At 35.3% G+C, this 22,173-nt stretch overlaps 11 protein-coding genes across 11 annotated transcripts; 4 read left to right on the plus strand and 7 right to left on the minus strand.

Moving 5' to 3' along the window:
• Positions 1-34: 34 nt before the first annotated feature.
• Positions 35-1,614, minus strand: TA19580 (zinc finger protein, putative; the record flags this gene model as incomplete). The annotated part of the gene is made up of 5 exons (XM_949392.1): positions 35-374; positions 475-1,183; positions 1,292-1,356; positions 1,408-1,501; positions 1,545-1,614. The coding sequence occupies 5 exons, from the start codon at positions 1,612-1,614 to the stop codon at positions 35-37; spliced, it is 1,278 nt and encodes a 425-aa protein (XP_954485.1).
• Positions 1,615-1,909: 295 nt separating this feature from the next.
• On the minus strand, positions 1,910-3,730 carry TA19575 (uncharacterized protein; the record flags this gene model as incomplete). Its single annotated transcript, XM_949393.1, has 1 exon — positions 1,910-3,730. One exon carries the CDS (start codon positions 3,728-3,730, stop codon positions 1,910-1,912), a length of 1,821 nt encoding a protein of 606 aa, XP_954486.1.
• A 584-nt stretch (positions 3,731-4,314) lies between these two features.
• TA19570 (RNA-binding protein, putative) lies at positions 4,315-5,345 on the minus strand (the record flags this gene model as incomplete). The annotated part of the gene is made up of 4 exons (XM_949394.1): positions 4,315-4,812; positions 4,857-5,008; positions 5,081-5,179; positions 5,216-5,345. The coding sequence occupies 4 exons, from the start codon at positions 5,343-5,345 to the stop codon at positions 4,315-4,317; spliced, it is 879 nt and encodes a 292-aa protein (XP_954487.1).
• Positions 5,346-5,495: 150 nt separating this feature from the next.
• TA19565 (pre-rRNA processing protein, putative) lies at positions 5,496-6,616 on the minus strand (the record flags this gene model as incomplete). The annotated part of the gene is made up of 5 exons (XM_949395.1): positions 5,496-5,601; positions 5,668-5,871; positions 5,936-6,096; positions 6,131-6,260; positions 6,324-6,616. 5 exons carry the CDS (start codon positions 6,614-6,616, stop codon positions 5,496-5,498), a joined length of 894 nt encoding a protein of 297 aa, XP_954488.1.
• Positions 6,617-7,028: 412 nt separating this feature from the next.
• On the minus strand, positions 7,029-9,101 carry TA19550 (rna-associated protein, putative; the record flags this gene model as incomplete). The annotated part of the gene is made up of 1 exon (XM_949396.1): positions 7,029-9,101. The coding sequence occupies one exon, from the start codon at positions 9,099-9,101 to the stop codon at positions 7,029-7,031; it is 2,073 nt and encodes a 690-aa protein (XP_954489.1).
• A 915-nt stretch (positions 9,102-10,016) lies between these two features.
• On the plus strand, positions 10,017-13,544 carry TA19545 (eukaryotic translation initiation factor 3 subunit 10, putative; the record flags this gene model as incomplete). Its single annotated transcript, XM_949397.1, has 2 exons — positions 10,017-12,053; positions 12,249-13,544. The coding sequence occupies 2 exons, from the start codon at positions 10,017-10,019 to the stop codon at positions 13,542-13,544; spliced, it is 3,333 nt and encodes a 1,110-aa protein (XP_954490.1).
• Positions 13,545-13,819: 275 nt separating this feature from the next.
• On the plus strand, positions 13,820-14,116 carry TA19540 (dynein light chain 1, putative; the record flags this gene model as incomplete). The annotated part of the gene is made up of 1 exon (XM_949398.1): positions 13,820-14,116. The coding sequence occupies one exon, from the start codon at positions 13,820-13,822 to the stop codon at positions 14,114-14,116; it is 297 nt and encodes a 98-aa protein (XP_954491.1).
• Positions 14,117-14,229: 113 nt separating this feature from the next.
• TA19535 (DNA-directed RNA polymerases i, ii, and iii 17.1 kDa polypeptide, putative) lies at positions 14,230-14,930 on the minus strand (the record flags this gene model as incomplete). Its single annotated transcript, XM_949399.1, has 3 exons — positions 14,230-14,353; positions 14,513-14,664; positions 14,769-14,930. 3 exons carry the CDS (start codon positions 14,928-14,930, stop codon positions 14,230-14,232), a joined length of 438 nt encoding a protein of 145 aa, XP_954492.1.
• A 49-nt stretch (positions 14,931-14,979) lies between these two features.
• TA19530 (uncharacterized protein) lies at positions 14,980-16,361 on the minus strand (the record flags this gene model as incomplete). The annotated part of the gene is made up of 6 exons (XM_949400.1): positions 14,980-15,088; positions 15,143-15,578; positions 15,724-15,834; positions 16,038-16,151; positions 16,185-16,278; positions 16,305-16,361. The coding sequence occupies 6 exons, from the start codon at positions 16,359-16,361 to the stop codon at positions 14,980-14,982; spliced, it is 921 nt and encodes a 306-aa protein (XP_954493.1).
• A 539-nt stretch (positions 16,362-16,900) lies between these two features.
• On the plus strand, positions 16,901-18,708 carry TA19525 (WD40 domain protein, putative; the record flags this gene model as incomplete). The annotated part of the gene is made up of 9 exons (XM_949401.1): positions 16,901-17,011; positions 17,045-17,170; positions 17,247-17,349; positions 17,464-17,627; positions 17,659-17,734; positions 17,759-17,868; positions 17,937-18,166; positions 18,200-18,593; positions 18,628-18,708. The coding sequence occupies 9 exons, from the start codon at positions 16,901-16,903 to the stop codon at positions 18,706-18,708; spliced, it is 1,395 nt and encodes a 464-aa protein (XP_954494.1).
• Positions 18,709-19,924: 1,216 nt separating this feature from the next.
• TA19520 (uncharacterized protein) lies at positions 19,925-22,008 on the plus strand (the record flags this gene model as incomplete). The annotated part of the gene is made up of 3 exons (XM_949402.1): positions 19,925-21,173; positions 21,373-21,633; positions 21,746-22,008. 3 exons carry the CDS (start codon positions 19,925-19,927, stop codon positions 22,006-22,008), a joined length of 1,773 nt encoding a protein of 590 aa, XP_954495.1.
• Between the last annotated feature and the right edge of the window lie 165 nt (positions 22,009-22,173).

Raw genomic sequence — 22,173 nt, forward strand, 5'->3', positions numbered from 1 at the left:
GTAGGAGATTATTTAGGTGGAATGATACAGTATATCAAACAGGGTTGTTCCACATGAAGAATGACACGTTTCCGTCATACCCGGTGGTGAGAAAGTGTTGAGCCCCAATGGGAGCAATTTTACTGATTCCAGATTTTTTGTGGCCGTCAATGTGGCACATTAGAAGGTACTGAAGATTAAACGAGGGGAGCTGGACAACAGTCAGTTCTCCAGACCGGCTTCCCACCAGAAGGAGATCGCCCTCAGAAGTTTGCATTCCATCCATAGCAGTTATGCTGCCACTATCGTTCGATGACATGTACACCTCATCACCGAGAGGAGTAAACACCTTCAAGTACCCATTGGAAAATCCAACAATTACATGTCCTCCATATCTAAACCAAAGTATTAGAGGTGTACAACATAGATTTGTAGTAAATTAAAGGAAACAAGTGAGTAAAAATGAATGAAACTAAATATGAATTGAGAAAATACCTCTTGAAACACTTAACGACAACGTTAGATGGAAGCTGGATAGATTTAACAACAGTTAGGGAAGCAAGGTCGATAATATTGATAACGGAGCCGCCAGCCCAGAGAAGCCGTGGTTGGCTGGCCGTTGGTGTTGAGACGTCGCAAATGACCTCCAAAAGTGAATTGATTTTAGAATTTGTGTGGAGCGAGTTGATGCAGGTGAATGCACCGGAATCGAACCTCCAAAGATTAATTTTGCCACTTTCGCATGAGGATAGAACAATCCCTTCGATTACGATAATTGAACTTACAGAGGAGTCGTGGCCTTCAAGCATTGTAAAGGTGCCACTGGGGAGGTGGTGGACACAAATATGCCCTGTTCTTAAGCCGGCAAACAGACAGTCGTCCATAAACAATAAACTATGAATTGCTTGATCCGTGACAGGGCCTTTAACTCTGGTTCTAACTGTGTTATTTTGGTTCCCTTGTCCTGGTGGCATCTGAATAGTTATATTAGGGTATGTTGTCGTTTGGATCTCGTTTGCGTTGTTGCTATGGAACTTAAAGCGTTTGATTGTCGGTCCGTGACCACATGCAAAGAACTCGATAGCGTTGTCTGCTGTCATTCTCAGCGTTGAGCAGTACACTCCGCCCTTGAACACATCTTGCATATATAATATACGCTTTACAGTGTGCAAAAACGAACACTTGTTACCAAATCTACATTGATCTGCAAAAAACAACGTTAACTCTTTATTTTTAAGTTTTCTAATTTAAGTAAGCCAGTTTTATTTTATTTAATTGACTAAAGGGTTAAGCGGTGGTGTAAAATCATTACCTAGTAAAGCGAAATGTTTACAAATCACTGGAGTACTATCCTTATTTTGATCTCCGTATCTAGATCTAATAAAAATTAAAGATAAATGTTAGGGAGTATGAAATAATTTATTTTACTTTGAAGAATTTGCGAAATTCCTCGATTGTCCTTGATTCTTGTATCCGTAAGAGTCGTTTCTGTTCCCTGAATTACTAGGGCCTAACCAGTAGTCTAAATTTAATTGATTAGTTTAAGTATTCTAGTGTATATATACCGTTATTCCGTCTAGAATTATATCCGAAGGAATCATTACCAGGATTATAATAACCCCGGTCTCTGGTCATCTTAACAATAACATATTCGTTTCTGTTAGAGACGAAGGTTTAAAACAAATAAAATATACAAAAAATATAAAATTATCTCAATTAATCACCCTACAATATTATCACAATTTGCTATATATACTCGGTTCGTTTTTACACTACATTATACACATTTCTTTTATTTTCCCATATATAAAATAATATATTAATATTAAGAATGTGTCGAAAATATTAAAGAAGATCCTGGTCCGTAATGTTACAGCACCAGCTGACAAGTTGTTTAAAGGGTGTTTCCATATTACACTAAAGACTCAAATTATTTATATAAACTTACTCTTTTAGAATTCTTGCTCCTAAGTCTAGTTTGTCTCCACTCCTCGTTCTTATCCATGTATTCTCCGTTATTTCTGCCAGTGTTTCTGCTCGTCATATACCTTGGAGTGTAGTCCCTGTTTACGCCATTGGACTGCATGTTCATCTGGTTAAATTCATCAAGTGATACTGCCCCAACTGCAAATTCAAGTATTGCTGATCCCTTATTCTTCCCGTCATCGCCTATTATGGTTACCTTCAAGGGGTGCCCAGTAACAAGCGTATCGAGTTTCAGCTGTAATCGTCCTAGCACGAATCTGTTGTTCCTTACATGTTCTAGAATTTTTAGAAACACAAACTCCTCGCCCTTCCAAGGAATTTTAATAGTTTCGCCTTTTAAATCGCAGTCTACAATCCCTTGAGTCTCGGTGGGCAACGCCCACTGTTGTTCTGATTTATGTATGTTGTAGTTCTCAGTATCGACGTCAAAGTACGCCACGACGCTGAAGGTCAGCTTTGAAACTGAATTTGGGTTAACAGGTACATTCTCAAGCCTTTGGAGCTTGAAGACTGCTGCCCTCATGTAATCTGGTGAGTTGGGGTTAAATATTTTGAAGGCTGCATCTCTTAAGTCAGAAACTAACGAGTCTGTGTTTGAAAAAAACTTCGTTGCAACGTTCTCAAACCTACTAAACGCCTTTGAAAATCCTCCTGGACTGGTATCAGGCCCATTGAAGTTATTTGGGGTATACCCTTGATTGTTAAAATTAGGGTTAAACCCATTGAAATTGGGATTAAAACCTCCAAAGTTAGGGTTATAATCGCCATAATTTGGATAGTTGTTGTAATTGTTAATTCTGTTATAGTAATCTTTGACCGCTGCTTCGTATCTTGCTCTTGGGGTGTCCATGTACAAGTGATTCCCATATCTATGGAAGTTCCCTCCACCAACTGTCCTTGTATTCCCTGAATTTTGGGCACTTCCAAATGTTGGAACTGATTGATTGAAGTTCCCATAAAACCCATTGGGAGGCTGATATACGGGTCCAGGTGGTTGTTGGTTAAACTGAGGAGAATTTTGATAAAAAGGCTTAAACTGAGTTCCACCAAACTGTGCATTATTAAATACTCCAGGGTCAAACTGGGTTACATTAGGCTGAAAATTGCTAAAGTGTGTCCCATTGGGTTGATTAAACTGAGGTTGAACTGGTTTATTAAAATTTTGGGGTGAAAAGTTCGTGAATTTGTATACCTGATTGGTTGGTGTTTGTAATCTATTTGGACCACCCATGGGTTGATTCCAAAATGAATTAACACCTTTTTGTCCATTCATCTGGTTTTGTTGATTCTGAAAATTAAGCTGATTGTTCTGATTTAAAGGATTAGTATTGAGGAAATGCGATAAATTACCTTCAAATGTTGGTGAAAATGAGGTGAGCGGAGGGCTAAAGTTAGGGGGGAATTGACCAGAAGGTGACTGAACGGAGGAACTGGCTGAAAAGTTAGCATTCGGTGATTGCCCGCTAACTTGTACCAGAGTACCTGTGGCATTGTCATATCTGTACCTTATTGGAGGAAGATAAACTGTTGAAATTTCTCTAGTATCCTGTGAATTTTGCGGTAAAACGCCTACTGGTTGTGAAAACCCGTGTCCTCCATTTTTTGATAGGTTAGGGCTTGAGACAACCTTAACAGGAGATGTACTTGGAACAACATAACTCGTAACTGGTGATTGGTGTCTGGCAGATAAAGGCGAATGTGACAATCCAGATAGAGGTGTATTAACTCCCTGCACATCTGGCGAATTAAATGCGTATACTGCCATTACTTTGGTTTAAAAGAAACTAAATTATCCAAAATTGTCTAAAACGGTAAATGGTAAGGTTAAAAGATCCAAAAATCATAAAATTCTGGTTGAAATAATTAACAATAAAACATTGTAAAATTTTAATCCTCAAATTTTACAAAAAACTGGAGAAAACTTAAATGTGTATAGTAAAAACTGTAATTGTTACAAATATTCACAGTTTCACCATATTGATCAGATAATTTTAAAGAAGGCTAACCCTACTAATATTTAAGAGTAGAATTAATTTTCTTTTTACTTTTTAAACTGCATTTGCCTAGATTCACGAATTGTGTGCACCTTCTGGCACATGCTTACATTCATAGTCGATAACATCAAAACTGTCTAAAACCTTTCTTATTTTAAAATTTTTAGTATTTTTACACAATATATTTCACTTCTTCTCCAATTCTAGTCAAATTTTGGTCTAATAAGAATTTCTTTGTAAATTGATGCAGTAAGTGGTGGAATTCCTGGAATAATAGCATATATAAAGTTTGCGAGGTTATTGAAGTGTTTATTAAATTAGGTTTAAAAGTTTAAAATGAAAATTTTATGAAATTTTAAGAATGACTGCGATGACTTCGTTTGTGCCGATCTCTTCGATGTTTATCTTTGGAAGAACTTCTACTGTATCTTCTTCTATACCTTTCCCTACTACCATCTCTATATCTCTTCTTATATCGATCTCTATCTCTACTTCTACTTCTATGTCTATCTCTACTACGGCTTCTATGCCTATTTCTATATCTATCCCTACTCCTATCTCTGTCTCCACGTCTGTCCCTTTCTTTATGCTCCTTCTTTACACTTTCTCTATCTTCTTTAGTTTCTTTGGGGTTATCAAATGATTCTGAATTTTCATTCTTAATCATTTGTTCGAATTCAAGGGCCCATTTTTCATCTTCGTCCATTTGCTGAGATGGGTCCTGTTTCGCTTTTTTACTGGATGTTTCCTTTAGAAGCCGCTCTGTTTCAGTTACATAATAATTGTCCAGTCCCTGACCCTCTGCTCCCGTAGGCTTATACTCCTTACGAATCTTATTACCCTCCTCGTCAACCTAAAAAATTGTAAAATATGTCCATCAGGGAATTATAATAGAACCTCATCCTCGTAAACAACTGGTGCCGAGTAGTCCATGACGTGATCAACTCTGATCCTTCTTCCTAGTAGAGTTGAGCCATTAAAGTTATCCACAGCCAGTATAGTACTCCTCTGATCCTTATAACCTAGAAAACAGTACCCGAGTGATTTTCCTATGGTTAATTAAATTACACATTTTTTATGAATTTGATATTAATAATCAATAATATTATAAGTTGGATTACCTGTATCTTTATCCCTTTTTAGGTTTATATCTATTGGTTCACCAAACTGGGAAAAAACTATAATAATGTCACCTTCCGTCATTCTGTGGTCCAAACCGCCTAATTATGATTTAATGACACCAAGTGGGCAAATACCTATGAAAATGTAGCAAGAATCCTTATATTGGTTGTGCCAAGAGCCTTCTCCAATGATTCCTTTTTTGAGCTCAAGCTCCGATAAACGGTGAATGGCATTGGTGTTCGCAGCAGGCCCAGTAACGGACATTTCAGGAGGGCGGCTGGTTTATATTAATTTAAACTTGCGATAAAATTGTTTTAATGCACTTATTAAAATATATCTACTAAAACCATGGATAATAGTGTAAATAATAAGGTTGAGTGCAATAAAGATGAATAATAGTGTTAAAAAATTATTTCAGCCATTTAACTTTTTTTCGATATATTCTACATATTTAAGTGCCTTCTTCTGTACGGATTCCTTGGATTTTTCAGTTCCATATGCGCATTCAAATTCCAGCCATCTAAAAACCATGATTACTGTATCCTTAACTATTTAGAATGTGTAGAATATGTTCTAATTGTAATACTTGGAGAAAATGATTTTCATCTTTTTTGGCTTGAGATCAAGTGTAATTGCTCTATCAAATAGGTTTCGAACGTTCTTTAATCCTTCAGATTTCTGCGTCTTTGATTCGTCCATATTTAACTTGATGTGTGCCGTCAAATATTGGTTCCATATATCCATGCGCTTTGGATTCTCCAGCAATATATTCTCAAAGTACATTTTCCCCCTGTAATACATTTTTATACTGTATTTACGGTATATAATGTTGGTATAAGCGTAATTTGACTTACATTTCTGGAGATCCGTGTTTGTACTCTAATAATGCTGTTGAGGATGTTATTAAAATTCTCTTCCTTTGGGGTATTCTAGTAATACATACTTTGTGGAGCTGCCTTCCAGCTTCGAAATCCTTCATATTTTCATACAATAATCTTAGATACGACAACCAAACCTACATGAAATTATAAAACTGTATAAAGTAAAACCTTTTTGGACTTGTGAAACTTTTTGATTGCCTTTTCACAAATCTCCTTCGCCTTTTCAAGCTGATTGTTGTTAACAAAAATGTTTATCATCTTCAGGTGAATTGATTTACTATCATTATATTGAATAGCCCTAATAAATTATTAACCTAACATTTATATAACTAGTTTATATATAACGTTAAATAAGAATTACTGTTTAAAAATCTCCATAACTTTATCTCCATATATACACTCCATGTTTAGGTATGCAACCCAAAGGTTCATTTTCTCAGCCATTTCTCGGAAGTCTATTGCCTTTAACCCTCTTTTAACAGTTTTTCTTGCCATTTCTATGTCACCTGAGTTGATGTAAAACGCCATATATGCTATCCACACTGCCGAGGAACGTGAATTTGTAACCACTAGTCTTTCGAAATCCATTACAGAGTTGGGATTCCTCATCCATTCCTTATCTGCGATTCTATCCTCCAATTCACGGATTTTCATCTCATTTTCATACTGAAATTGATTAATTATATTTAAATTGTTTTACCTCTAATTTTGAGTCTATATTAAGGTTAATTCCTTTTTTATCCTTTTTATTTTTAGATTTATCAACCTTTTTATCTTCATTATTGGTTTTTTCACTTGTTAAATTTGGATTCTTTCCATTTAATTGCGATTTTTTATTTATTTTTTTATTTCGTTTAGGAATTTTACTTTTCATTTTATTTCGACCTGAATTTTTACCTTTATGATCATTTTTTACTCCGATTAAGTGATTTTCATCACTCATTATTTAAAATGTTTGCGATTCAACAAATAATAAATAATAAATAAATTACTTATTAAACTACTACACAACTGTTCTACATAGTATATTAACGGTGGTGTAAATAATTGTGTATTGAAAAAAAAATTAATTTTTCTTGAGTTTCTTTTTACTTTTATAATCCTTAAATATTTGTTTACAGAGTAGTTTCCTCTTTTCCCTTCTAGGTTTTTTTGTGGTATCCTTGTTTTCCAATAATTTTGATATTTTTAGCTCATCTAAGGTCACTGAAAAGACCTTCTTGGCTCGGTCAACTCTTGTAACAGCGCATTTTACAACCGAATCAGTATTTAAATCCATAGATAACTCTTTAGCTTTCTTGACTTCCTCTGGACTTAAAACTGTTTTCAGCTCATTATAGAATTTTACATAAATCTTCTGGTTTCCTTTGCCAACTTTTGGTTCTTCCAGTTCATCTGAATTTGCAGATTGAGGATCCAAACCATTAGTTGTATACAAAGTATCCTTTGCGATCGTAACGTAGCCTATTAATTTTTTCCCAACGTGCAATTGTTCGAATTTAACCACAGGATCTGTGTCATCTAGCATAAGCCCTTTGGCTGTTAAAATGAGTTTATTGTGGGCATGGTCGAATTTAAGTACTCTTAGTCTGAGATTTCTTCCAACTTTAAGGCCTTCGGGTAATTTCGTCACTGGAACTTGAGTGAGGTGGCCGAGAGGTACTTTTCCGAACACTAAGCTTGAAATTTGCACTATGGCACCGCTATTGACAAGGTTGATAATTTTACCCTTTACAACATCTGATGCTGATAGTTCAAATGGAGTTACGTACTCCTCGCTAATCAATGAACTTTTCATTGATACTCTCGTTAGCCTTGTGAAGTAGTCAAATTCTATAACTCTGCATTCATGGACTGATCCTACAGAATATTTGCTAGATGAAAATATTGTTTCCTCAGTCAATGACTTGTCATCCAACACATCATGGATAGCGCAATAACAGTGTAAAACTCTCTTATCTGAATTATTGATGTCGTCACCAGTGGGAGGAATTGATTCCAGTAAAAATCCGGAGCTGAAGCATTGTGTTATTTTACAGTTTATAATCTTATTATTAATGGGTTTAAAGGCTTGACCCATTGGTCCTTTCCACTTAAGTATCTGTGACTGCATTGACATGTGTAGTTTTTTATTCTCAAAATCTACTTGTATTATTCTACATTCAACCGTTTCTCCTACCAAACTATAGAAATCCTCCATTTCAACTTCATTTGAGATATTAGTTTGTGCAAATGAGTGTAGTGAAGATATTGTTTCGTTAATTGATCCAAGGCACTTGACAGTATAACCTGCAAAAACAGACTTACTTGAACCCTCTAAAACTATATTGTGGACATTTAACACTTCGGCTTTTAATAGAAGTCCTGGTTTTAGTGTATCAAATACTAGACCCGCTTCAGTATCAATTGGGGTCTTGTAGAGCCAGGGCCACTGACACTTAACAAATCCTCTTTCAGCGTTTACTGTTACCACTGCTACATTTACAGTTGAGTTTATTGGATAACTTGACTTTAAAATACTTTTCACTGACTCTCTGCCTTGCTCGTCGTACATTATGAACCCGTTCAACCCGCTTACTGAGTTAAATGTTATTGAAAGTCCGTGGTCTTCTTGTGATGTAACAGTGGCTGGTAAAATCAGCCCCGGGTATATATTATCAACTCTCAAATCTCTATTAATAAGGGAAGGCTTTAGGCTAAGTGATAAATAACTGTAGTTAACCTTTAAAACGTAACAAATCACTGTAGAACCAATTTTGATTGGAGAACTCAACCTATTATCTCGGTCATTGGCCAAATCACCGTTGTTTGTATCGGAATCAGCTGAATCGAATAGGTCAGAATATTTAGCAAAGCCGACAATATTGTTAAGTATGTGAATCCTCAACCCAGATGGACAAACTAAGGCTACAGATCCTAGAACAAGCGTCCCTGGAGTAATGGAATCCAAAGTGGGCAATTTCACGTCATCTGTGCATTTTGATCCATAAATTCCATCACTTATATCTTCTTCATCTATCTTTGATGGTTTGTTAGCTTTATTTTTTTGGAATCTCGATAAAACTGACTTCTTTATTTTATCCAAAGTTTTCACTCCCTCTTTTAAATAGGATCTAGGGAAATCCTCACTTTCTAACATTTTTATTATTGTTTAACACTATTTTACACAAAAATGCGATTTATTAAAATTAATAAATAATATAAATATATTATTTTATGTGATAGGATAAATTGGGAAGATATAAAATGTAAAAAAAGATTCTATAAATAAATCATAATACCAATTGATATTAAAAATATATGTTTAATTTAGATATAAAATTTTCCAGAAATTGTTTAAACACTTAGTAGATTATGATATTTCAGGGTTAATTCTACAATAAATAGTGAAATATATATAAATCTATTGGAATAATAAATAGTAACAAAGTATATAAATTAGAATAATTAATATTGTGTTAATTAAAAGGGAATAAAGAAAATAATTATAATTTTAATTATAAAAGTAAAAGGTATAGAGGGATTAAATTAATTTTAATTAAAAAAAGAAGAACTGAATTTCCAGCTGGAAGAAAAGGTTTTATGATGTGTAAGAAATATAGAACAATTAAAGTTATTATATTATATACAAAAGAGTTAGTCCCCATTTAACCCAATCAGAGTCCATAAAGTATAAACCCTTTTACAAAGGAATCCACAATTGTATTATCTGTATTGTGGGTTTTCTATTTTTAATCTAAAAATTATATAAGATAAGCTAATAAAATTAAGAATACAATATAGAGTTGGTGATGTAATATTAATCGTGGAAGGTCGGCCAGGAAATTTATTATTTCAAAACATTAATTTATATTTTAACAAAGAAATCTATACATTTTTGAATTATTTTTTATGCCGGGATTATTTTCTCTAATTTCAACCATTTAAACGATCGTCTATTTTTTACAATAACACAACAATAGAATTTTAGCAAAGATAACGCAAAATACTAGCCAAATTTTGGATAGTACACAAGAACACTAGAAATAAGATAGATAAATGATTGTGTTAAAAAATGTATAATTTTCAGAAGCCAGAAAATGCCCTGAAAAGAGCAGCGGAGTTGCGAGCAATAGGCCAGAGTGATGAGGCGTTGGTAATTTTACACTCAGCAATAGGGCACAGGTTTTTTCGAATCCAAGGATGGGACATGGTCCAGGAACAAATAATGTTAGAGTACGTGGCGTTGTGTATAGACCAAGATAAGCTCCGGCTAGCTCGTGAAGGGCTCCACCAGTACCGATTGATATCGCAACACGCAAACGTTTCATCATTAGCCAAAGTAATAGTAGAGTTATTAGATAGAGCAGAGAATAGACTTGTGTCTGCAAAGTCAAAGCTGCAAGTTTCTGACGCCGGAAAGTCTCAAACACAGCTGAGTGGAGGAATAGTGGAGGAAGGGATGGAGTACGACGAGACGCCAGAAGGTTTGATGGCGAGCACTTTGCAAGTTGAGATGCGAGACCAATGCAGTAAGACGCTCCACGATGTGTACCGGTTCCTGTGGGAGATTTACAAGATGATTCTGGACATATCAAGAGCAACACCTAAGCTCGAGAAGGTGTACCACGAAACGGCAAGGAAGGCGATAACCTTTTGCAGAGAAAACGCACGTTTGGTTGAGTTTAAGCGCCTGTGCGACGTTATGCGAGGCCATTATTCGTTCCTCCTAAAGGTCCAAAACAAGCCAGAAATGGAGTGTATGCTAAAGCCGGAGCTCCACATAGAGACGAGAGTAAATCAGCTGATAACAGCGTGCGAGTTGGGGATGTGGAAAGAGGCCTTTAACACAGTAGAGGACCTCTATACTCTAGGCATTAGAGATTATATCACCAAGACGTTCCAGGGCTCAGTCTCAGTGCTAGGCCAGCAGAAAGAAAAGCTCCTAAAGTGGCTTGCCATTTTCTACGAAAAACTCGCCCTGATTTTCTGGGCCTCAGACCTGTTACTCTTCCACGCACTGGCAGTGCTCCGCTACGTCATGCACATCCGAATGTACAAGAAGAAGGTCACAGAGGAGGAGATTACGTACCTATGCTCGAAGTGTGTTCTAGCGGTTCTTTCAGTACCAAATCACGCCCTTAGTCAGAGCTCATCGACGGCGTCCTCAACTGCGGTGTATGAGATGCAGAAGAGAATGTCAACTCTCCTGGGATATAACACGATACCAACGAAAGAGTCACTGCACCACTCGCTGGCACTCAAAAATGTACTCCCATTGGCCCACAAAAATGTACAAAAATTATACGAACTCGTTGAAAATGATAGTTCCATGAAACTCTGCCAACAACTTGTTGTAATACTGAATGATTCTAATAATACAGAAGGTGATTTAACGGATTCTAAAGAATCAGAAACAAAATCTGAAGTTAAAACCGGTACTGATACAAATAAACAGCATACAGCAGGGCAGAACGTGTATAGAGAGGATTTGGAGAAGTATTATGAAAAGGTGAAGAGCGTAGTCTTTCATAAGGTATTGACAAGATTGTCAAAAGTGTACGCCTCGATGACGATTGATTTTTTCACCAAGTCGATATGTCCGGCTGATTTTTACACCTGGGACTATGCAGAGAAGGAGATCGTGGAGTTGGTGCACAGGGGGTTGTGCCACGTGCGTTTCGACTATACGAACAGAGTACTCTACTTTAACTCCTCATCGGCTAACGCCGACTCAATAGCCTCGATCAGACACCAGTTGACAGATTTGGGGAAGAATTTGTATTACGTGATCAGGATTCTGAGCCCAGCAGACGTGAACAAGAGCGCAGAACACCGAAGACTACATTTGGTCTCCATGAAAAACTCGATTGAGAAGGAGCGTTCTCGCTTGATGAAGCGCACTAGTGAAATTTACCAGCGTAGACAAGAACATCAAGAAGAGCAGATGCGAGTCGAGGAGGAGAGAAAGAAACAGGAGCTTCAGCAGAAAATCAACGAAGAGAAAGCTGAAAAGGAAAGAAGAGAAGAAGCTTTCAGACAACTTGAACTGCAACGTAAAAAGGATGAACGCTACAAAATCAAAAGTGATATCGCCAATCAAATGTTACAGGTAACTCATTTTTAAATAATTATAAATTATATATAATTATCACTATATTTATTAATAAAAATGACTAAAATTATTATATATTTAATAATGTATTTAATTATATATTTAATAATGTATTTAATTATATATTTAATAATGTATTTAATTATATATTTAATAATGTATTTAATTATATATTTAATAATGTATGTTTAGGAGCTCCGTAAATTATGTTTATCATCAAGTAGTAAGATATACATCAAGGGGAAGGGATTGGACGAGTATACGGTGGATGACCTGATAGAAGGCTTATTGGAGTATGAAGACCTAGAAAAGGCACAAGAAGAACATATGGTGAGAGAACGCCAAGAACTCCAGAAACAAAGAAGAAATGAAGTGAGAAAAGTCGAACACTTTTTGAGAGCAGTCAGGGAGGCAGATAAGCAGCTGTATGACGCATATCTGGAAGAGTTGGTGAAAAATGATACTGCATTGCTTCTGGAAGTACAAAAGAGCCGCGAAGATAAGTATAAGCAAGATGCAGAGGCGATGAGACAGGAGAAGATTCTGTTCAAGTCCTATGCAGCAGAGAAGCAGCAGTGGGTGGAAAAGCAACTCGTGTCTAGAAAGAAAGATTTTCAATCGAAGCTAGACGCCCAAAACGCACGCTTCAAGAAGATGTTACTGGAGGAAAAAATCGCTAGAGCCAAAATGAGATATAACCAGGAACAGATGAGATTAGAGCAGAAGCGTAAAGAGGAACAATTAAAATTGGAACAAAAGAGAAAAGAAGAGGAAATGAGATTAGAGCAAAAGAGAAAAGAGGAGGAAATGAGAAAGAGAAGAGAACAGGAACTACATAGGCAAAGATTAGATGAAATTGCAGAAATCCAAAGACAAAAACAATTAGAAATTGAAAGAAGGCTTGCAGCCACTAACAATACAGTGACAGTTAACTCAGGATATCCATATAGTAACCAGCTAAATAAAGATGTAGGAAGAAACTATCAAAAAGGATTGGGTAGAGAGTTAAATAATTCATCAGTGAGAGATATGTCAGTCAGGGATTCCTCGGTAGTAGATTCCTCAATGAGAGATAATGTAAGTGTTAGAAACAACGTTATGGCGAGAAACAGCGTAATGAGACATAATGTTTTGAGAGAAAATAGCTTGATGGAAAGAAACCAGAGTAGAAGGAGAGAATATAGTAATGCAAATCAGAGCCAAGGAAGCTCAGGGTTCTCGAGACATGATCCATTTAACAGAAATGTTGCGAGAAATGACTCAGATGTGACAAGAGCAGACGTGACAAGGGCAGAAAACAAGGCGGAAAACGCAAAGGGTAGTTATGGAGAACCAGATAAGCCAGTTGTAAAGGATCTAAACCGAAATACTACAGATGATTCAAATTGGCGCAGCGAACTTAAGAAGACAACCAGTAAACTGTTCAAAAGCTTCGCCGTAAAATCCGTAAAATCAACTAGTGATGATGAAGGAAATTGGAGAACATAATTCGCATTTATGCACTAATATATTTACATATATACGTACGTGGTTGGAAGATGTGGTTGACCGATGTGTAGCTGTAGTGTCGATGTTGCGAGACGCAGAAAGATCTAGAAATTCCATTTGAATCTTTCTGTTTAGTACTATTTTATTTTAAAAAAATATTTTTCAATTTTTCACAAACATTTTTTGTAAAATATCTACACATCAGACTTTCCAAACCTGTTTACCTGTAACATAAACTTTTGTTCAAATAAAGCATATCACTAGAAACTAATAAAATGGCAACACTTAGAAACGACGCAAAACCCACTATAGAAGACGCTGTCATCAAGAACGTCGACATGGACGAAACCACCAAGGCCTTTGCACTCAAAGTCGCCTTTGATGCAATCACCAAGTTCGAGGTTGAGAAGGACATTGCAGGACACATCAAGAAGGAGTTCGACAAGACCTACGAGCCAACATGGCACTGCATTGTCGGAAAGAACTTCGGTTCCTTCGTCACTCACGAGAAGCACTGCTTCATTTACTTTTACCTAGGCAAAATGGCCTTTCTTATCTTCAAAAACGGTTAATTCACTTTTAAGCACCGTAATGTAATCCAGAACCCGAACATATATAAATATAAATATAAAAATTATTTGTGCCTATTGGTTGAGTAAATAGAAAAGTGTGAGAAATGAGTATATTAGCGATTAGATGAGATTCTTCGAACTAAAAGGTATATTTTCATGTCCAAATCAAGGTCTGCTACCACCTGTTTGTCAGCTGTTAACGACATCAATAGTCCACCGAACGATGCATATATTGTTCTAATCACTGTTATATTCCATTCATAGATTAATAATTAAATTATAATACTTTGATTTAGTTTATAATAGTTAAATATACTGTATAATACTTTAAATATACTACATAAAATTGTGAATAATGAGAAAGATGAGGATTAGAAATGAAACTGTTAGAAATACCTAGTTTCGGAAGAAACTTCTTCGAATTTGAATATTTTGCCGTACATTGCGTACTCATAGTCGCCAAGTAGGCTGGGAATGTCAACTGACTCACTCAAATTCACGTCGGAGCCGCTAGGGAGCAGTGAATTTGTAATTAAAATATGCAATACCTGAAAATTGTTTTAAATTTAAGTTAAATTATTATTGAAAAATTTAGAAAATATTTGTAAAATTAACTTAAATTTATGAATAAAGAAGGTTAAAATAAAATTACTTGTTTATTATAAACTTGAAGAAGGTCAGAATTATAATCGAGTAGTAATTCGGCGTCAAAACCAGTACTTTTAGCACTAAGTCTTGAAACACGTTCAAATTTAGAATTATCAATTGATCTCACGAGGAAACGGTCCTCAAAAACACAAGAAGCCGTCGTCATTATAATATTACAAATTCTGATGCGATATACAATTTTTTGACAAATTTGATCATAAAAAATTATTATTTGATTTTTTCAAATATTTAAATTTTATAAATAGATGAATTTTAAAATTAAAATTTGTTAAATTAAACTTATGGAATAAACACAATGCTACACTACAATAGATAAAAACACAGTATATATTGTGAAGAAATTATAAATGAGATTACATGTCTAGAAGTTGATCAATAGCCTCGTCGGATATTGAATCTCCTTCTTCTTCCTCCTCCATCTCTTCTTCAGCAAATTCATCATTTTTCCATGGGTTAGGTTCGTTTATTTTAAGTTTTTCGTGGATTTGTTCGCAGATTCTGTAGCCAATGGGGTGTATAAGGACGGTGTAGACGTGCCTGTCGACAACTGGTGGCTGTACTGAGTCATGGATCCAGCGTTCAAATACTGGAATCAGTGACCTCATGACGCCAATCAGTGTTTTCTTTATAATCTCTTTTGCCTTACCACCAAATGCCTTGGCATCAGATTGTTGCATAAGCGAAAGGTTTGTTAGTCCATTTTTCAGCAATTCACGTTCCAAGTCTGTCGCTATCAAATCAACCACTTCGTCAACCTTTGAGTTCAAGTCTTCTCTCAATACCTTCGTTAGCTCTAAAATCCAATTTAATAGTTATACAGGTAAATAGTTATATAAATATCTCTGTATAATTGGATTTTGGTGTAAATATTACACTAATTTCAATTAACAAGAGAGTAAATTTGAGTAAATAAGTAGGTAGTATAAGTAGGAATATACTTTCAACATTGCTTTTTTCGACGAAAGAAGACTTTTTTGCGGGTCCCAGAAAGTTAGGTCTGTATTTGTGGGACTGTGCTGCTTTGAAGAAGAAAATGAAGAAAATTAAAGCTGAGTTCATTATTAACACCATAAGTGGATTAAAGAGAATGAGGTTAAATCGGTGAATAAAGTTAAATCAGTGATTAAAGATAAAGAATTAAATCAGAAGGTCAGAACAAATAAAATTTTGTTTGTTTTGGTTTAAAACAAGAAATCCTGGTCTAATGTGTAAGATGAGAAAATAAGTTTCGATTACGATTCAGGTCACTTACACCTTCGTGTCGAATTGCAGCTAAAGCAGTTAAATCTAAGGTTAAATCTGGGAAATAAATTATAATTAAATCTCAAAATGTGTTGAATGTTAATTTTACACCGTGCACCAATAGCTTGCCGATGTTGGAATCCTATGCAGAATTAACATCTGTATATGCAAAAGGGTGTATTGATGTCCTTCGTCATTGCCCTTCGCACTTTTATCCCACTTCTAGCCCTGAAATTCTCAATAGATTTCAACTATTATCATCCCTGATTCTTACAACTTTAATTCCACTTTTGGGTGCAGAACAGTCACACAACTTTTTTCCATACCCATTCATTATTTTATAAAGACAAAAATTAGATAAATTATTTTTTAATAAATATAATTATTTAAATAATTTGAACATATATTTTATTCCTGCTATCAAAGTGTAATGTATAGTCAGTATATTCTCTAGTATGTAGAAAGTAATTTGGTAAGGGGAGGTAAAAAATTAGTGTTGAGAGATTTTGAAAGCTTTTATCCATTGTTATTGTTTAAAATCATAAGTATAATTATTTTACAAATTTGCTCTGAAATCACATAAAATTCCCATTTATATCTAAATCCACTTAAAATCTCCAGTTATAGTATTCATTTATTATCATTATAAGATATTTATTTTTTAATTACTTTTGCAAAACTAAATTATGTTGAATTGATTTAATCATTAAAATAAATTAAATTCCTGTAAATTGGCTCAAATCTTTAAATTATATTTTCAGAGTTAAGTAGTTGTAAATAAATTTAAATCTCTGAGAATAAATCTAATTTGTTGAGAGATAATGATTTAATTCCTTTATTTGCTATGATTTCCGTTTGATTCCACTAGATTCGATGGAGGTCCGCGTTTTGCATAGAAGAAGATCTGATTACGTCCCTGATGGGCCAAACAGACGTCCAATGCCAATGAGGAATCCAGATCCAGCCCTTCACCCATTTTCAAGGGTAAATTGGCTTGTTAATTAATAAATTCTTTAGGCTAGAGAGTATATGAGAGCACTTATCGCAACAAAGTTGAGCAAAATGTTCGCTAAACCACTTATTTCAGTACTAGAAGGACATACAGACTCAGTTAATACAATGGCAGTCAGCAGAACTCAACTAGTATAACATATATTTACTACTATAAACATTTACCATATAGAATATCTCTAGTAATGCTATATTTAAATGTTTTTAGACTGATTTGTTTACTGGCTGCTGTAAGGGCGAAGTTCGTATGTGGAATTTACTAAAGAAAGATAAAGGAAAAGTCTTGGGGAAGCATGATGGATTCGTTAATGGTAGTCCACTAACATATAATATATAATATGTAGTAAATACTATAATTAATACCACTAAATATTAAATAATAGTATTTGTTTAAGAGTATTTTGGTTTGATAAAAATATTTATAGGATTATGTGTAAATAATGATGGAACTTTATTGTATTCTTGTGGGACTGATAAGTACCTGAAATGTTGGCGTGTTCCCGACAGAGCTAATTTGGACCAAATTGAAGCAGATTCTGTAGATATTCCAGATTATGATTTAATTACACAATATAAAGATGATTTAAAGGTTAGATCTATAAATTTAATCTGGTGATTAGGCAGTCAATTTGTTTTTATCTGGGAGTATTTTGAACGGACTTGACCACCAGTGGTCCAATAACCTAATAGGCAAGTGTAAACTATCATAAATTTGTTTAGCAACTGCTGGAGATGTTTTGGATATTTGGGACGGAAATCGTAGCCTTCCAGTAATGAAATTCGAATGGGGATGCCAATCACTCTATAGCGTTAAGTTTAATCCCACAACGGTACCAATCATATCATTTCTCAGAATATTATTATAATAAGATTAATCAATGGATTGAGAAATTTGTAGGTAAATTTGATTGGATCGACGGGAGCGGATAACTCGATAGGGCTATATGATATAAGGGCCAATACACCGATAAGGAAGGTTATATTGAGGCTGAGATCGAACGCGTTATGTTGGAATCCGCAGAATCCAATCCACTTCACAGTGGCAAACGAGGACTCTAATTTGTACACATTTGACCTAAGGAAGCTGCAAAGAGCACTCCTAGTTCATAAGGACTTTGTAAATTCAGTGTAAGTTATTTAATGGTGTATGGATAATGATAGGACTGATGTTGACTATAGCCCCACTGGCTCTGAGTTTGTGGCAAGTTCGTTTGACAAATGTGTCCGCCTATTTACCATGGAAGGCCGCAGCAGAGACGTGTACTCTAACAGGAGAATGCAAAATGTGCTATGTTGCAGGTTTTCATTGGATGGTAAATTTGTGTGCTCTGGGAGTTCAGATATGAGTGTGAGGATTTGGAAGGCAAATGCATCTGAACCAGTCGGTCCTAGGCCTCCAAGAGAGAGAAGAAGCCTTGACTACCGCAACGCACTCATGGATAAGTACAAGGCATTGCCTGAAATTAAGAGGATCCAGAGGCATCACCACGTTCCAGCACTGATACTGAAGCAGAAAAAAATACAGCAAGCCAAATCTGCCGCCAAAAGAAGAAGAGTAAACAATTATTTTACTTTAATATATTTTTTAGGAGATTAACAGAGCACTTTACTCCAAAGATGCAACTGTTACCCAAGAAAAAGAAAAACCAATTCTCAACCAATTGGACTAATTTTCACCCTAAATCCATAATATTTCCATATCAATAATATATTTCTATCCATCAGCACTTTGATTTTAGTTGTTCACCAATAATTGTGGAAAATTTTTCCAGGAAGAAAAAATGTAAAGTGAAGTGCTGTGTTGATGCGTGTTCAAGAGGTTAAGGACATTTTGATGAATTTTGCAAATAGTGATTCCACTCTAAAGAATCCAAAAGAGTAAGTTAATATGAGTGTATTGACGGGTTTTGAGGATAATTTGAGGCAATACAGACAATATTCCAATACCTTCTAATTTATGGTGTAACCATAGAAACGCAGTTGTTATTTTCTTTTGTTTTACACCGGAAGTACTTAATTTTTACTGGAATCGTTTGTCAGTAATAATTATGTAACTTTAATTTTTTGTCCTGAATAATGGGAGATCCTAACAAATTTGTGACCCGTTTGAAGCAAACTTGGCAAAAGTCCTTTCAGTTCCTTTACATTTGTTACACTTTTTGTTTGTGAAATTTTCTTCCAAAATTAACAATTTGATAAATTGAACGTGATTTCATGTAATCATCATTTTTCAAAGAAATTTGACTACAATTTATATTCACACCGCCTTCTCTAACAATTCAAGCTAAAATCGCCTGATTGTCTCTATAAAAATTTAAACAATATTGTTTCTGTCGACACTCTTGTGTTTTATCAGTGTCGAACAGATTTAACTCGTATCTGACCGTGGTGTTTTTGGTAGAATCACCAAGTTTCAAATGCGCATTTTTTTAGTCGACTGCTGATTTTTTGTGTTTTTCTGACTACTATTATTTCTTATTTTCACGTAATTTTACATTTCCGCCGAAATTATCCAAAACACCACCAAATTTGAAACCGACCAACCCGTTTTACATTTTCTTTTTTTAGATCAGATTTATTCTGTTTTGTTTTTTTGGATTTATTTTCAAGTTCATCGGATTTATCAATAATTTTGTTTTTATAAACTGGAATTTTTAATTTTTACCAACATCCAAAGCGTTTTTGAACAGTTCATACAGAATTGTCTATCAGATTGTATTCCGCTCAAGATTACTCTAGAAAATATTGATTTAGTGGGTTAAATATTTTATTTGTTATTCTAACGTTGAAATAGTGGTTGAAACACCCAACGAGATTTGACAACATCGTATGACAAGTTGAAGAATTTAATATCAAGTTTTTCTGTTTTTGTGTAATTCGGTTGAGATGTTTATCGAGGAGAGTTTGTCGTTCGAGAACTTCTCATCCTCGGGATTGCGCGGCTGCACAAATTATTTCGACGTCCAGTATGACGATAGAGTCCTGCCCCAAAGCGAGTTGGAGGAAACTATCCACGAGTTCCCCTACTCAGAGGATACCCAACGCCGCTTCTCAAGTGATAATTTTACATTAACCAATGAACTGCATGATCATACAGTAATAGATAATGATCATACAGTATTGGAACATAGTGTTTTGGATCATAGTCTGTTACATGACCATAATGTATTAGATCACAGTGTATTGCTCGATGCTGTGTTACAAGATCATAACGTATTGGATCACAACGTGTTGGATCACAATGTTATGGATCGTGACGTGCTAGATCATAATGTGTTGGATAAGGAAAAGCCCCTGAATAATGGTTTTGAGATGACTTGCAGACAATTGAATAACAGACAATCGAATAGTAGGCAAGTGAATAATAGGCAAACTAATAATAGGCAGATTAATAGTAGACAACAGTTGACAAAGAGAATGGAGTTGAATAATCGTCAATTCAATAATGGAACTCAACTGACAAATGGTCAATTGAATAATGGTCAGCAATTGAGTAGTAGGCAACAATTGACAAAGAGACGCCAATTACAAAATGGACATCAATTACGCCCAAGAACTGACGTCCAGTTACGTATTGGGAAGGAATACTTCGAAGATTTGTCGGAATACTTGAATTTGGAGGACGAAGTTCCTGAAGTTAAGAAGAACCCAGTTCCAGAACAGACGCATAAATGTAATATCGATGAAGATTCACTCATTGATATATTCAGGAAAAACGGCGCAAAGTGTGAATCGAAGTCTGAGATGGCTAAGATCCTTGCAAAGGCCAAGAAGAAATACTTTTGGACAGATGGATTCTGCTTACAACTTGGATCCAAAGGCCGAAAAATCATGCTTCAGCTTTTGCGTATGGCTTACAAGACCAACAAGAAAAACAAACGGGTATTCCAGTGCAAAAACCCTCCTACCACGATCTCTAATTTACCTTTTTTCAAGATCAACATGCTCTGGGAACTTGCATACGACATGGGTGTATTCGACGAAGCTCTTCTCATCCACGAGTTTTTCGGTAACGTCAAACGTACCAACAAACCCAACTCCTCAATCTATGGTGAATTCCAACTCGCTCTCAACAATAAAAAACCAGATCCAATGAAATATCCACTCCCAAATCCACAACTCAACAACATACCACGTATCTTTTTATTTAGTTTTTCAATATTAATTATTTACACATTGATATTAGTAATAAATTCTGTTGTCACGAGTTAACATAAAAATTAATTACTAAAATTTTCTATATATCTACAATAAATTTACTATATCACTTATATATAATGTAAACTAGTAAAACACACAAATAATTCATGGCAGATTTAAATAAAATTGTATAGGAAATGGATATGTGTATGATGGATTTGGAGGATTTAACGATAGCTATGGGGATGCCTACGTTCAGGATCATATCCCGCTTCCCTTTTCAAACTCGACTGAATTTGTAGGAAGCGATGGCGGGATCACACCAGAATCAAATGATCTGACAAACTTGATTTCCAGAGACGATTTCCTCTCAACGATCAACGAGACTTACACTCGCTCACTCGGACTGAACACCAATAACCAATTCGTACATGATACCACACAATTCGTGCAAAGTACTATATACTTAGTTATACAATTATTGAATTACTATATAACATTAAATATAATAAATTAAATTACATTAAATAATAAAAATATAAACATTTTTAATGATTAATTTGGTAGGAATTGATCCTTTGAAAGAACACTTCGGTTTGGGGGAGTCACATTTAAATTCAGTGCATGAGTTCGTTAGTAATAACGCGATGGAGGAACATCCAGTGAAGGTTGAGAAGAAGAGGTATAGGAATAGTCTGAAGCACGAAGCGAACATTTCAACCTCGCCAAGCTCACTCTCAACAGATGTCCCTTCAATCACAGAGGACCCGGTCAACGACGACGAAATTTACCTCCACCAAGCATTCGAACAATCTTTCCGGAACAACTAATATTTGAGTAAACCAATAACTTTTACTATACTGTCGTTGCTGATGTGGTCTCGCAATCACCTAAAGGCCCGTGACTAGGCCCATCAGCAACCGCCAACCTGTTAACAAGCCATACTCGTTGGTTTTGGATTTTTGTTGTACTTTCCCCCTGTCGTTGTTGTTTAA

The sequence above is a fragment of the Theileria annulata genome, chromosome 1 (assembly GCF_000003225.4).
Source record: "Theileria annulata chromosome 1, complete sequence, *** SEQUENCING IN PROGRESS ***".
Taxonomy (NCBI): Eukaryota; Apicomplexa; class Aconoidasida; order Piroplasmida; family Theileriidae; genus Theileria; species Theileria annulata.